We start from the raw sequence: 14,474 nt of genomic DNA, 5'->3' as shown, positions 1-14,474 counted from the left end.
GTAGCCCAGATCCTCCTTCTCTGTCCCTTCTCTGCCTCTTGTCTCAGTCTCCTTCCTCTCCCTCCTCCTGCCTTACCTTAGCTTGTTCATCCATCTCCAGGTCTCCTCCACTCGTTACCATCTTTTGACCTCCCTTCCCCCCCCAATCTTCACCTGTCTTAATCTTTCCCAGTCTCAGGCTTTCCGTGCACTTGGCTGTTGACACACTCATCGGGTGCACCCTTCCATTTGTTCTTGTCGCCCATCCAGTCACTCGCTTATCGGCTCTCTCTCTCCCCTCTCCTCATCTTCGTCTTTCACACGGCAACAAAACACCCTCTTCGCGATGAAGGGCTCATTCGTCGCGCGCGCCGCGACGACGCTACTTTCGGCTCACACAGCCCACGCAGCTTATTACAGTATCCAATCGGACGACGCAATCCGGAGTGCGGCCAAGACCCTCGCTCATGACTTGGTGGCATACTATCACGGCAACGAGACAGGCCAAACGCCTGGCATCCTGCCCGGTCCGCCTCCGGCAGGTGATTACTACTGGTGGGAGGCCGGCGCAATGTGGGGAGCCCTGATCGATTACTGGCACCTCACGGGCGACGACACGTACAACGGCATTATCACCCAAGCCATGCTTTGGCAGGTCGGCGAAGGCCGCGACTACATGCCAAGCAACGTCACCATGTCCCTCGGCAACGACGATCAAGGCTTCTGGGGCATGAGCGCCATGCTGGCTGCCGAAGTCGGCTTTCCTGACCCGCCCGAGGACCAGCCACAGTGGTTGTCGCTCGCCCAGGCCGTGTTCCACACGCAAGCCTCGCCCGATCGACACGATGAGACGTGCGGCGGTGGCTTGCGATGGCAGATTCCTTTCGCCAACAACGGCTACAACTACAAGAACAGTACGGCGAACCCTCCATCTCATATGGAGCATCTCATTTGGAGCATCTGGGAGAGACTGACAGCTTTGCAGGTATCGCCAACGGCTGCTTCTTCAACATTGGTGCCCGTCTCGCGCGCTACACCAAGAACTCGACGTACGCAGACTGGGCCGACAAGACGTGGGACTGGATGACGAACGTTGGCTTCATTGACTCTGAATACAACATTTACGACGGCGGCCACGTCGAGCATAACTGTACCGATATCAACAAAGCCCAGTTCTCTTACAACAACGCCGTCTTCCTCTTGGGCGCCGCCCACATGTACAACTTTGTACGTCACTTGCCGTCACTCCCCTCCTGGACGAACGAATGCGGGTCTGAGCGAGTACTGACTTGAGAGATAGACCGACGGTGACGCGAAGTGGAAGACACGCATCGATGGCCTTCTACAGAGGACTATTGAGGTCTTTTTCCCTAACAACATTGCTTACGAGGTGGCATGCGAAAAGAAGATGAGCTGCACGACGGACATGCTGTCGTTCAAAGGCTACGTCGCCCGCTGGCTTTCCACCATGACGCAGGTGGCCCCTTTCACGGCAGACACGATCCTTCCGGTGCTTCGCAACTCGGCGGAGAAGGCAATCGCTCAATGCACTGGCGGCCCCGAGGGACGCACGTGCGGATTCCAGTGGTACTCTGGCCAGTACGACGGCAAGACGGGTGCGGGCCAAACGATGAACGTATTGAGCGCCGTGTCTTCACTCCTCATCAACAGCGCCAAGCCTCCTTTGACGAACAGCACGGGCGGTACATCCAAGGGGGACTTCAACGCGGGCGCGGACTCGCAAGACATTATGGACCACCACAAGCCGATAAAGATGGGCGACAGGGCCGGTGCCGGCATCTTGACGTTCATGGTTCTGGCAACGGCCCTCTCGACGTGGGCGTGGATGAGCGTGGGCGACGCCTAGTCGATGTCTTGAGAGAGGTTGAACGCGGTGTTTTCTTTCTATGTTCCTTCTCATGCGGAATAGGGCGGGGCGTATCGGCGTTGGAATACATGGAAGTTGAAACTTGGCCCTCTTATGTCAATGGCGTTGATCTGAGGCTGTCAGGGTACTCGCATGGGGCGGTGTCCCCCAACAAGCAAGAAAGGACTCGGAAGGTTCGAGTCCCACTTTCGTATGAATATATTGTTAATAGCTTGTGCTGCTGTCCGAATGGTGAAGTGGGGAAGGTGACAGAAGCAATGGCATTCTTAGAGCATCTTGATGATTGCGGCAACTTGCGAGAGTTCCGTTGTGGGGCTTTTGTCGCGTCCCGAGCGCCCAGTCGTTTCACTTTGGGGCAACGTCTTGACGAAAGATGCTGCCTGTTCCGTCCAGAACTGCCATAGGACTTGCCGTCTTCATCCGCCGGCCACAGGACTCGACGGGGGATTATTACCAACGGCAAGATCGCGACATCTGAACGTCCGCTTACAGGTGCTTTCTACAGGTTTATAAAGCAGCCGTGAGCTGCTTGAGTCATCTCATCGGCGAACCCACGTCCTCCAGCCGCACACCTCACATCTCACATCTCACCACACATATTCTCTCTCTCTCTCTCTCTCTCTCTCACATACACACACGATGCCGCTTCCAGATTTCACCTCCCCGGCCGTCTTCCCTGCGTTCGCCAATCTCCCTCTCGGATCCAACATCCCCCCTCCGCCCTCCAAGACGTCCAACGACCCGCCACCCTACGCCCCGGGCGACGCGCCCGACGCCTCGGCGCCGCCTACGTACACCCCCGTGCCCGCCACGACGACGCACTTTCTCCTGGCCGAGGTCAAGCAGAACATGACCATCACCAAGCCGACGCTGATCGCGACAGACCGCGCGGGGGCCGACTTTGCCATCACGTTTGAGGACCGCGGCATCGACCTCCGCCCCGTCAAGAGCGGCTGGACCGTCGTGGTGCCGGGCGCCACGCGCACGAGCCCGGCCGAGGGCAAGCGCGGCTTCGTGCGCGTCGGCGAGGGCCGCGGCACGGGCGTGCACTACCTGCCGGCGGGGCTCGAGAGGGTGCTGGACCTCGGGCGGCAGCTCGGCGAGGCGGCGCGCGGGGGCGAGGCGGCCGTCTGCGCGGGGTGCGAGAAGGAGGAGACGGAGGGGGATGCGCTCATGCGATGCACGGGCTGTGGGCGCGCGAGGTATTGCAGCAAGGTGAGCTTTGGAGATCTGGCCCCCCTCGGCCTCGGCCTGGTGATGAGGAGAATGGGAGGGGAATGGCTGATGATGTATAGGTGTGTCAGAAGAAGGACTGGGGGGAGGGTGGGCACAAGGTGGACTGCAAGGTGTTCAAGGCCATGGCCGTCACTTGGGGGGCGTGAGGGCGTGAGGGCGTGAGGGCGTGAGGGCGTGAGGGCGTGAGGGCGTGAGGGCGTGGGTGATGATGAGGCACAAGGTTGGGCGATCCGAAGAGCGCGAGATGATAATCGTGACTCGAAATCGAACATTCGAGGACACCATGAACCATGTCCATGCCGGCATTCTCGAGATTCCTCTCACCAAAGGGCATCGATCGCGACGAGGGTAGGGTCTTGGCAGCCAGCTCGGGGAGCTCTGGCACACCAAACCCCGCACCGCATGCCCCTCTCGCGTCTGGCTTCGCCTTCACGGAGAAGGATAACCGACAATGGCGAACATACGCCGTCACTTGAGTTTCGTGAAAATGTCACAAACTCGTTGCTTTATCAATGCGAATTTTTCACTCGCGGTGCCATTACTGACATGGCGAGAGGCCATCTCCAGTTGATTTGAATTGCATCTTTGATCGTTGCGTCCAGTGGTGCCCAGTCACTGTCGATGCGCCCACCTGATGGTACATCTTCACCGAGACAACAAGTACTGGCAAGCGTTTTCCGGACACTGCAGGAACCTCTCGTTTGCCATCGTGCCCAGACGCCATGCCCCCACAAGAGCTAACAGCTCCTTGCTCATGACTAGTGCTAGGGGACTTGTCCTCTCGGACCTGACTTGAATGTTGGAAGACTTGCTCATGCCCCGCGATACAAGAGTGCCGCGTGTGCTCCTTTGTCCCTCGATGCATCATGCTGTCGATTCCGTGTGGATTTCTTCTGTGGTGCCATCTCGACAACAGGACACACATATCGTTCAACAGTACATCTCTGCGCGTCAAGGAGCTTGGAGCCCATCACGTCCACACCTTTCCCCGTCCGCCCATCATGGTTCAACTCAAGTCCAAGGCAGAATATGTGACCCTCGATCCAAACTTCAAACCGCTCCCTAAGAACGGACATCTCTCCACGGTTGACCCTGAATTTGCCAAGGTGAAGGATGCAACAGACGCCGCAGTCGCGCCCATGTGGGAGCCCGGCCTGGACATGGACGCTTTCAAGGCCGCATGGATGGCTCCACCCCCGGCACCCCAAGGTTGCCCCGTGGAGGGCGTCGATGTCGTGACCGAGCTGCGCACGATCCCCGTGCGGGATGGCACACAGATCGGGGTCAAGATTTACCAAAGCAAAAGACCAACGACTGACCGCGCGACCCTGGCGGTTCGGTTCCACGGAGGCGGATGGGCGGTTGGGGGACACTCCACCGAGGAGCCCGAGAGCTTGCTCATGGCGGGACTGGGAAACGTGGTTGTCGTCAGTGTGGATTACCGGATGTGAGTAACCTTGTCTGCGGCGAACACTCTGGCCGATCGAGATGACGAGTCTGTCTCTGACAAAAGACCAGGGCGCCAGAGTTCAAGTTCCCCTATGCCATCGAGGACAGCTGGGATGCTGCAAGATGGGCCAAGAAGAACGCCGTCTCTCTCGGCGCCGACCCCGAGAACATCATTTTCATCGGCGGCTCTGCAGGGGGCGGTATCGCCGCCGTCATTGCGCAAAAGGCCCGCGATGCTGGCATGACCGGTGTCCGGGGACAAATCCTCAACTTCCCCGTCACCTGCCACCCCAAGTTCTTCCCGGCGGATAAGTACGAGTACGGAAGCTATCAGCAAAACCATGATGCATCCGTCGTCTGCGCGCGCCGTATGGAGTTCTTCCTCGACCTCTACCTGCCTGATCCCCAGCCGCACCAAGATCACTCGCCCTTGCTGGCCAAGACGCCCAAGGGGCTGCCTCCAGCACGTGAGTATAGAGTTCCTCTTTTGATTGGATACCAGTCACTGATGTAGACGGAAAAAACCCAGTTGTTCAGGTGGCCGGTCTGGATCCTCTGCGCGACGAAGGCATCGCCTACGCCGAGCGCCTCCAGGCCGAGGGCGTCCCCACGGAGCTCCAGACTTACCAGGGTATGCCGCACTGCTTCTACATGTTTGCCGCCCACTCCAAGACGAGTGATTACTACGCGCGCGTGCTCGACTTTGTGAAGAGGGTGGGCTCGAACAAGGTTGATGGAGCTGGAGCTCGTTCGGGGCAAGCGCGGCTTTGAACTGATTTCAGTCTCCTCTTGTTGATGTGTTTGACGTGGGTAAGGACACGCCAGATGACTTTGTGATGGACCATGGCTACCAGCATCTTACATGGTCTTGCCGATGCAGTTTTTTTTTTTTTTTTCACTGCTTCCGAGCCCACCAAGTCCCTATCTGTACATACTTGCATGACTAGATCTCAAGCCAGCTCCGCATCATGTCTGTCCTTGGAGACACCGTCTACGAGCTCATACATCATCTCTGTCCGCATCGTGTACTTTGTGCCCGCCAAAACATCGTCGCCCGCATGGTACATGCGCGGGTGCTGGAAAATGAGCGCCCGCCCCGCCTTGGGATCGACGTTGAGCCTCCTCTTCTCGTCGTACGAAAGAAAACATGTCGCGCCGCCCCTGAGATCCGCTCCGGCGTCATCGCCAACAGCCTGCACCGAGTCGTTGAGGTAGAAGTGCACCGTGTAATACGTCCTCCGATGCCGTCCCTCCGAGGCCTCCTCGTACGTCCCATCGCAGTGTGCTGTCGTCGAGTCAGTGCGCCTCTTGCGTTTCGCTTGCCCACAGGAGAAGAAGAAGAAGAAGAAGAAGAAGAAGAAGAAGAAGAAGAGGTAAGACTGACGTCGGAAAAACTGCCCAGGTCCGTACCTCAGAAACCTCATCCTGCGATTGAGCCCCCAGAACCGCCACCCGCCGTCGACGGCATCCCCCGCCGCCCACGCCAAGGGCCCGTCGTCGGCGAAGAAGGGCGCGCCGTCGGCGTGCCGCGCGAGCCTGAGCCTCGCCCACAGCCGGCGCACGACCTCGTCCTCGTCCCAGACGATGCGGTCGCTGTTCCGGTACGCCGGTTCCAGGACCTCGCGGCCGGCGCCCATGTTGACCATGGCCGGCTGCCAGGGGCGGGCCTGGTCCGTGGCGCTGCGCTCGGCGAGGGCCAGGAGGAGCGCGCACTCCTGGGGCGTGAGGACGTTGTCGAGGACCGTGGCGTGGCGGCCCTGCCATTCGGGGAGCGGCGTCGAGCGCCAGTCTATGGGGGACGCTGTGACGGGCTTGGGCGGCGCCGAGGTGAGCAAGTCGGCGGGGAGAGAGACGGGGAGGGAGTCGTAGGATGTGAGGTAGGGGATGTGGGGCTTGGGATCGTGGGGGAGGGGGGGTGTTGTTGATGTAGACATTGGAGGTGAGTGCGGCGCGGATACTGGTCGTGCAGGCGTGTAGCTAGCTGGGTGCTCTGTACGACGAGTGCAAGACTCCTGGATGCGCTGCGTCTTATAGGCAATCGACAAGCCTATCCGTTGTTATGGGCCATGTGCTTGTGGGTGAGCCAGTGGGTGCCTGGACGTTTCCCATGTGGCTGCCTGCATCTGATGCTGCGTGGAACCACCCAAGGCGACCAATGTACCAGCAAGAAGCCATATTTCTCGGCGCAGCACCAAGTAGAAAGCAGCACCAAGTAGAAAATGGATCGCATCCCAGGGCGCACCGCATATGAAGCTAGGACTCTCTTGGCAGACCCCTGCTGACAAGACCTCAAGGCCTGTCACAAGGCTGAATAGCATGATGCATGATGCATCATGCCAGAATCCGTCGGATCCACCGTCGGTCCCGGGGCACGACACTGCCCAACAGGGCCCGCGTGCTTGGACAGCGTCCATGCTCAAGAGAGACTACATGTACCAGCTGTTCTTCCTCCTTCGCAGATAAGACAGTTCCAGCTGGTTGGAGACCTTTTTCACGCGAGAAACACTTCGTCACGACAATCGTCTTCCGTTGGAGAAGGTCAAATATATTCTCGACTGAAATATTTGCATCCCCCAAGTGAACCCCCGGAGGCAAGATGCCGGTTCGGGAAGTTGATGGAGAGAAAGAGAGAGAGAGAGAGAGAGGAAACAGAGCTCTCGTAACACGAGAGCCGCAAGAAAGCAATGCCCACGAGACAGACCTAAGCGATAGCGCAGAGCATTGTCGCCGGCACTGTACTCGGTCCAATACGCCGTCCCAGCGATGGCGTAGAAGCACTTTCGCCGCCGATAATCCTCGAACAGACAACGTATCCAAACACAGATGGGGTATCATGGCGACAAACAAAACGTTCAAAACACAAAGCCGCCTACAGCCTCATTGAGGCGGCTTCTACTTCCCTTTTTTTGTTCTCCCGAGACGGACCCGAAAAGCGATAGCGTGGAAGCATTTTCGCCGGCCGCCGTCTCCAGTCAAGTACGCCTACTCCCAGCAATGGCGTAGAAGCACTGTTGCTGTCCAAGAAGTCATTTCGTACCTCGTTTCGAATGAGAGGCATACCGCAACCGGTGAGGAGAGTGTAGTGCCGATATTATAAGTGCAAATGCAGAGAAGTCGAAGCGAAAAAAATGGTTTCCCAGAATGTGAAGTAGAAAAATCAAGGCCGACGGTCGTATCGTCGGCTGTGGTCCGGTAGGTCCTCTTCGCCTGCAAGTCTGTCGTCGTTGTCCAACTTACAGACGAAGGTCTACCGCCGTGAAGTAATGATGCTGCTAGGCTTGGCGAGACCTTCCAAAGGGAAGAATCTTGCCAAGGCCCCTCTGTTGGCGTTCGCGCCTGGCAGCACCATCCTCAAACTCGCTAGCGCTGTCGCTGGAGATCTTGTTGGTGCGCTCGTTTCCACAGACTCGCAGGAGGATCATCATGAGGAAGCTGCTGGCGATGCTGAGGCAGAGAATGCCAATCATGGCAAAGTTGCTCTTGCGGTACCTGTAGCGACCAGGTGCAGCGTCTTCAGGCCATCCGGTGTACAAGGCATAAGTAGTGACGATACTGCCGAGGTTGCCGAGGCCGGACACGAGAGCAGCAGCAGCGGCCACGCCGACCTCGCCGTGGCGGTGCTGGAAAATCTCGTTGGCCCATGTCATGCAGTTGGGGACAGTCGGGCCCAGGCCGAAGCCAACCATGAGGAGTCCGCCGTAGCGAGCCCAGCCATTGTCCAGGGCGAACGTGACGACCAAAAGGCCAGCAATCTGCAGGCAGACGGCGGCGGAGAAGATGAAAGGTCGGTAGCGGTGGAATCGATCCGAGAGGGGCATAATGATAACAATTGCGATCAAATCCATCTATAGACATGTTAGTCATGGGCCGACGACGAGCACAGAGGTGGGCGAATGAAATTACAATCCAGATGGGAGCGAACAGCAGGCTGACCTCGACACTGGAGGCATCCGGGACGATGGAGGCAATGATGACAGAGCCGTACAGCTGGGTGCCAATGCCGACACCAACAACGCCAAAGTACATGAAGACAAGAGGCCAGAGGCGCCAGTCGATGAGGACCTGGAGGAGATCGTGGTAGGTCCATGGGCGCGGGTTGTACACGCGGCGAAGGTCGTGGTAGTGAACGACGGCATCGTGCCCCTTCAACGCCTCAGGACTGGCTGGCAGCCACTTGAACCAGCTGTTCCGGGTGCGTGTCTGGCCAGGGGGCAGGGGGCGGTCGGGCAGCCACCACAAGAGCGAGATGCCAAGAACAATGGCAATGAGGCCATATAGAAGAAACATCCATCGAAAGCCGACGAGGCCTCCTACACCATCCATGAGCTGGAAGCCGGCTGATACGAGGCCGACCACGGCAGCCGAAAGCTGAGCGGCGGTGAAGTACATGCCAATCCTCTTGCCGGTGCGCGAAGGGGGGTAGAACAAAGTCAGGTAGTAGGACATGCCGGGCCACATGCCTGCAATGACGAAACCGAGCAAGAAGCGAAGCAGTCTTGGAACAAATGTTAGTTTCCAGGATCGAGTAAAAGGGCTGCGTCGGTGTGTGAACTGACTTGAGACTCCATGCAGCCTGAACAGCAGCGAAGCAGGCGCCAATGATGCCGGTAGCAATGACGATACGGGCCATCCAAACACGAGGGCTGAGCCTGCTCATGACGAGGTTGGAGGGAAAGTCAAAGATGACGTAGGCGACATAAAACAGAGCCAAGGCGGTGGAGGTGTCCTTTGGCGTGAGGTTCAAGACGGTCATGAGATCGTGTCCGTCCTCTCGGTTCATTGTCTGTGCCATACCAATGGTCGAGCGAAGGCCAGAGCACAGGAAGTAGAGACACCAAAAGGCTATGATTCCTGTCAGATGACGGTTGCGATGGCATCAGGGCCTGCAGACGGATTGCACGTACCTGGGATGATGCGCAAGTCGAGCTTTCGGTATACGCGCTCGACCGTCTCAAGGTCGTAGTCTTCCTCGTCAGGTCCACGCTGCGAGCCTGCCGACTGCTCCTGATCCCCCAGATCAGGAGTGTTAGAACAGTCATCGTCTACATGTTTGTCGACCCCGCTCGACGGGTTTGGTATGTGAGCCATACTTGGACTGAAAAGCAATGGAGGTGCGTGCTGTCGTCCTTTCTGGCCTCTCCAAATTGATAGTGCAGGCAAGCAGGTAGATCCTGTTGACGGTGCTGTGTGAAGTGGCAGAACAGGGCTCGCTTCAGCAGGCACAAGACCCGTGAGCGGAATGAATGTGAAGTGATTGGAAGAGAGAGGTGGGGAGGGCGGCGAGGTCTGACTGAAGTCAGATAGATCGATGAGAGTGACGATACTTTGAAGGAAGAAAAAAAATGGAAGAAAAAAAAATGGATGAAGTCGTCGTGGAGCGGAGCCTGAGAACATTTAAACTTTAGCAGCCACAGCAGTCGCAACAGCTACAGCGCAGTGAGTGGCCCAGAACATGGAGCACAGCTCGGCTTAAGCACCCCAAACACCCCAACGCCTTCTTCCTCCTTCACATCTCCATCCCACCTTGCCTCACCAGGAGTGGCTGCCAAGGCTGCCCCTCGCCGACTGCGCGCTGGCTCCATCTTGAACAGATTCTGCCAATGGCCCCTCGCGCTCGGCAGCCGCCTGTCCAAGTCCCACGTCTCAACACACGCTATCCAGTCATGGCCACCGGGCCAGACCCCAGACCCCGAGGCTACCCTGCCAAGACGTCCAAGAGCGAGCTTTAATCCCTCCTCTGGCCCGGGAATAAAAACTTTTGGGCCGGTTTCTTCGCTATCAAGCCGGAGCTCTGTTCGGGCCCACATTCGTTTCTCTGTCTCTGTCCCAAGGCCCGAGACAAGAGTGGGGGCTGGCCGACCTCCCGAGAGATCACCTAAACCTCGGGTCGACTCACGGCGCCTCGTGCCATGGTACACCGGGGCCATTGGCAACAACGACCTCCTTCATAACGCTTTTTCTTGTTGCAAAATGGTGTTGCAACAGATGGGCTTCAGAGATGGGTGGTCATTTCATCTGCGTGTTGAGTGGCGTGTCTGACCTGCTTCAGGAGGACTCATCGGCAGTGGATGCATTTCAACCCTATCGGCTTCCTGAGAAGCTGCCACGTACCTGTTTTTTTCTGGCCTCCTTTGAGTAATACCTTTTCTGCACTTTGCTGTTTGAGATGCTCACGCAACCAGGGTCCCCCCGTGGCCATGGTGATGGTGTCTTAGGCACCCAGAGTCATGCCTCAGGCGGGTCATAAATTTGGTTTTCTGGGCCTGGTTTTCTGGGCAAGGCGACAGCTGGCACGTATTGAAGCTCCCTTCGACCAAGAAACAACATCAACCAATCTTTTTCTTGCTGGCATTGCTTGTCCGCCTCAGCCATGCGCATTGATGACCATGGGCATCACCATCGGCCTGGATCTTCGGCCTCGACAAGTTGTCTTCGTGGCAGCCATGGCGTGCCCGTTCATGCATCGCAACGTGCATCGGGTTCACCACACCCCTCCAGCATCGACCGGCAAACTATACCAACGGCGAGCATCTTCACAGAGGAATATAGGCAGAACAGGCAAGGCGGCCTCCAGATCCTTGCAGGCAGGCAAGGCGGTTCGGAAAATTTCGCTGGGAAAAGATGCTAACAATACCATAGGCTGCCACATTGCCATGTGCTCAGGTCCTCGAGTCCTCGTTGCAAAGAGGTCACGCGCCGTATGTTGATTCTCAGCAAGGCGGAGGATCAGGCAGAGACGGCCAGCCAAGGCGGCCTCATGGGCAAGCTCGGCTACGTGAGTCACGGTCAACCCTCCAACGCCGAGTCGTGACACGCTCTGGTCCAACGGTGTAGTAGGTGCGAGGCTCGCGCTGAATGCCTGATTCTTGAGTTCTTGATAAGAGCTCCCGCTTCGCCATACGAGAAAGAGAGTTTGTTCCACAAAACAGCGTCACTCGATCCACCTCTGCAAACACACTTTGGCTTTCGGCATTCGGGTCAGTGGCGCGAAGTCACGTGGCCTCATCTCTCTCCGTGATTAGAAATCTTACCCACTGTGGCTCAGTCCCAGCGCAGGCCAGTCAACACCAGATTTTTCAGGCAAACCTGGCCTCGACCCTGCACCTGCCAGTCAGCAAGCCTTACTCCAGACCCCAGACCGATCTCCATCAATTGTTGGAGCTCCAGAACATTATTCCACGAGCCCTGCCAACCACGACCTTGACCTCATCACCGTCCCTTCGCTTCCTGGCTTCAGCCACTCTTCCAGACTGGTCTGGCCTTCATCGTAGCTGGATCATCTCCAGCTTCATCCGACGCGACAGGCGCAACCAAACCCCCCTGCCTTGCACGGCATCGTCATCACGCAGACAGAAACCTCACCGGGTAGCCCGTCATGATGAGTGTTGTCTACGAGCCTCGTAGCTTCATGCACGACCCCTCCTACCCCCCGATTGGAGATCCCGACCAGGACCATGACGTTGATACCCGCCTTCAATATGCTTCGCCCGATGTCTCTGGCCTAGACGCCTACAATCCATCAACCTCGATGCTCGGCGATGACCGCTCCATCATATCTGATGCGCTGGGCGGCGATGGAGTTTTGGTCACCGATGCTGCCGAGCTCACGCTGCCTCCCGCGCCGACCATGGCGACCCTAGCCTCTCAAATGCCCGAAACTGTACCCTCCAACGGCGGCAAGGACGATTTGGACCACGGCGCATCATCTCTTCGCAGCAAATGTATACCGAAGCCTGATCGCGAGGTTCACAAGCAGGCCGACGGAAAGTTCTACTGCACGTTCCCTGGATGCACCGAAGACACACAGGTCTTCGGTCGCAAGTGCGAATGGAGGTAAGCAGTGGCCGAACGCGCCGATTCTTTGTGTGCTTGGGGAAGAGGTATGCTGACGTTTTACTCCCTTCTCTAGCAAGCACATGGACAAACACGAACGTCCTTACCGATGCGCCGCTGAGGGTTGCGAGAAGCTGCCCGGATTCACCTACTCCGGAGGTCTTTTGAGGCACGAGCGCGAGGTCCACGGGAAGCACGGCGGTCCCAAGAACACCGTCAACTGCCCACACCCCAACTGCAAGAGGCACACAGGCAAGGGCTTCTCGCGGCAAGAGAACCTCAATGAGCACCTCCGCCGAGTACACACGCAGGACGGCTCGACACCCATCGGCGACGACATTGCCACTAGCGATGGCGACAGCGAGAAGGCCGGACAGAAGCGCAAGCGCTCGCGGAAGAACTCGGCGTCCGACCCCTATGACGATCTGCGCGAAGAGATTAAGCGCGTACGCATGGAGAACGAGGAGCTGCGCGACCAGATTGACCGGCAGTCGCAGCACAGCCTTGCCATGATGGCGCAGATCGCCGAGTTGCAAGAGACGCTGCGCGGTGGCAATCTTGATGTCTCTGGCCTTGGCGTCGACACGTCTGTTCTGAACGCCCCGACGGCTTCCATGATGTAGAACATCCCGCCTGGCGACTCTGTATATCCACCTCTCGACTCTCCCCCACGATTCTATGAAAACGCCCCTCACCAGCACCGCCGCGATTCTCTCAGCGGCAATTATTAGACTTTCAGGGGAAAAGGCAAATCTCTTCTTCCCTCACGAAACGATGCATGGACATGGCGTTTACAGTTTTCCCTCCCTTTTCTGGCGAGGGATAGTTCGGCAGGAGCCACCACACTACACTTAATGCTTTGTTTTTCTCTCTTTTCCTCCCCCACCCCCTCCTCCCTCTCTGTCTCTTCTCTCCGGCTGTGTTAGGGCCAGGCGTTTGGTGGACAGGCAAACTGGCACAGGACGGCATCTGGCTTCGCAATGATATCCCCCCCCTTCTCTCCTGCAGACACCCCAATCTTGTATGTATGGGTTTGGCCGGCTGGCGGCTGGGTTGGTTCAGCACTTTGTTTTTGGATGGAGGCCCCCCGCGTCGGCGAAGCCTGTCCCGTGTCGGATAACGTGTTTCTTTTTACTTGCTGTAACGATTAGACCATCTCCCCTGAGTAGCGAACAAGACGCGCCTCCCCTGTGACGGAGGGGGCCGCAATGACACACGTACATGCGGACATGGCAGTCGATGAAGTGACGACGAGCTGTGCAACATGTCGCATCCTATGCACTGTTTCCAGGCCGAAGCGATACACATCTTCAATGGCGCGACAGAGACAAGGGAGCATTCGATCAAGCGTGTCATCATACACAGTACATAGCCAAGGTCCTGTCCACGGACTAGGGGTCATGAAATGCAAGCAAGACACTGGGCAGCCTACACCTCGAACACTTCCCCGTGGCCCTCCTCCCCGCCCCGGCGGATCTCCACCAGGTCCAGCCTCCAGCCTTCCCAGTTCTTGAGCCCGCGCTTGATATCCTTGATGCGCTCGAGCCGCGCCTTGGCATCGTCGGCCTGCGCCTGACGGAAGGCGTCCTCATCAAAGTCCATGTCGTCATCCTCGAGGAAGCCGTCCTCGTCGCCGCCGTGGCCCGTGAGCGCGTTGATGCCGCTCTGGAAGAACTCGCCGAGCCCGCCGCCCCCGTGCTGGCCGTGTCTGCGCCCGGACAGCGCGCGAGGCGTCGCCGAGGTCGACGTCCTGGAAGCCGCCGCCCCCGGGACTCGCGACGTCCTGCCCGCCGCTTATCTGAAACCTCTTGTCAGAAAACAGGAAGTGCCACTGCTCATTGATCTCGCTCTCTGCGTCGCGCACAGAGATGGAGAGTCTACCTTTCTCCCTACTACATTGCACTCGGAGGGCGACAGGACTCAACGGACGCGCACCCTTCTTTGCTTATTGACGTATACAAGCACCTCTGGCGGCCCTCCTCCCCATCTGCTTCCAAGTACCATTTCTACGGACATGCCGCTCATTGAGACCCTCCATCATTGGCCGCTCAGGAGAGGTACGATGATCTTAGCATGACGGGGAACACAA

The 14,474-nt window shown here is 57.9% G+C and overlaps 7 protein-coding genes across 7 annotated transcripts; 4 read left to right on the top strand and 3 right to left on the bottom strand.

Moving 5' to 3' along the window:
• Positions 1-325: 325 nt before the first annotated feature.
• On the top strand, positions 326-1,846 carry VDAG_00260 (mannan endo-1,6-alpha-mannosidase DCW1; the record flags this gene model as incomplete). The annotated part of the gene is made up of 3 exons (XM_009651637.1): positions 326-893; positions 965-1,206; positions 1,280-1,846. 3 exons carry the CDS (start codon positions 326-328, stop codon positions 1,844-1,846), a joined length of 1,377 nt encoding a protein of 458 aa, XP_009649932.1.
• A 660-nt stretch (positions 1,847-2,506) lies between these two features.
• On the top strand, positions 2,507-3,249 carry VDAG_00259 (uncharacterized protein; the record flags this gene model as incomplete). The annotated part of the gene is made up of 2 exons (XM_009651636.1): positions 2,507-3,082; positions 3,163-3,249. 2 exons carry the CDS (start codon positions 2,507-2,509, stop codon positions 3,247-3,249), a joined length of 663 nt encoding a protein of 220 aa, XP_009649931.1.
• Positions 3,250-4,104: 855 nt separating this feature from the next.
• VDAG_00258 (alpha/beta hydrolase fold-3 domain-containing protein) lies at positions 4,105-5,323 on the top strand (the record flags this gene model as incomplete). Its single annotated transcript, XM_009651635.1, has 3 exons — positions 4,105-4,550; positions 4,622-5,019; positions 5,082-5,323. 3 exons carry the CDS (start codon positions 4,105-4,107, stop codon positions 5,321-5,323), a joined length of 1,086 nt encoding a protein of 361 aa, XP_009649930.1.
• A 179-nt stretch (positions 5,324-5,502) lies between these two features.
• Positions 5,503-6,486, bottom strand: VDAG_00257 (uncharacterized protein; the record flags this gene model as incomplete). Its single annotated transcript, XM_009651634.1, has 1 exon — positions 5,503-6,486. The coding sequence occupies one exon, from the start codon at positions 6,484-6,486 to the stop codon at positions 5,503-5,505; it is 984 nt and encodes a 327-aa protein (XP_009649929.1).
• Positions 6,487-7,255: 769 nt separating this feature from the next.
• On the bottom strand, positions 7,256-9,640 carry VDAG_00256 (vitamin H transporter 1; the record flags this gene model as incomplete). The annotated part of the gene is made up of 4 exons (XM_009651633.1): positions 7,256-8,397; positions 8,456-9,047; positions 9,109-9,403; positions 9,457-9,640. The coding sequence occupies 4 exons, from the start codon at positions 9,638-9,640 to the stop codon at positions 7,825-7,827; spliced, it is 1,644 nt and encodes a 547-aa protein (XP_009649928.1). The 3' UTR covers positions 7,256-7,824.
• A 1,298-nt stretch (positions 9,641-10,938) lies between these two features.
• Positions 10,939-13,008, top strand: VDAG_00255 (uncharacterized protein; the record flags this gene model as incomplete). Its single annotated transcript, XM_009651632.1, has 5 exons — positions 10,939-11,022; positions 11,192-11,215; positions 11,271-11,327; positions 11,922-12,385; positions 12,462-13,008. The coding sequence occupies 5 exons, from the start codon at positions 10,939-10,941 to the stop codon at positions 13,006-13,008; spliced, it is 1,176 nt and encodes a 391-aa protein (XP_009649927.1).
• An 805-nt stretch (positions 13,009-13,813) lies between these two features.
• On the bottom strand, positions 13,814-14,410 carry VDAG_00254 (uncharacterized protein; the record flags this gene model as incomplete). The annotated part of the gene is made up of 3 exons (XM_009651631.1): positions 13,814-14,083; positions 14,106-14,183; positions 14,387-14,410. The coding sequence occupies 3 exons, from the start codon at positions 14,408-14,410 to the stop codon at positions 13,814-13,816; spliced, it is 372 nt and encodes a 123-aa protein (XP_009649926.1).
• Positions 14,411-14,474: the final 64 nt, after the last annotated feature.

This window comes from Verticillium dahliae, genomic scaffold, assembly GCF_000150675.1.
Source record: "Verticillium dahliae VdLs.17 supercont1.1 genomic scaffold, whole genome shotgun sequence".
Lineage (NCBI taxonomy): Eukaryota > Fungi > Ascomycota > Sordariomycetes > Glomerellales > Plectosphaerellaceae > Verticillium > Verticillium dahliae.
Note: the sequence above shows the minus strand (reverse complement) of the source record. Positions and strands in the feature narration are given on the sequence as shown.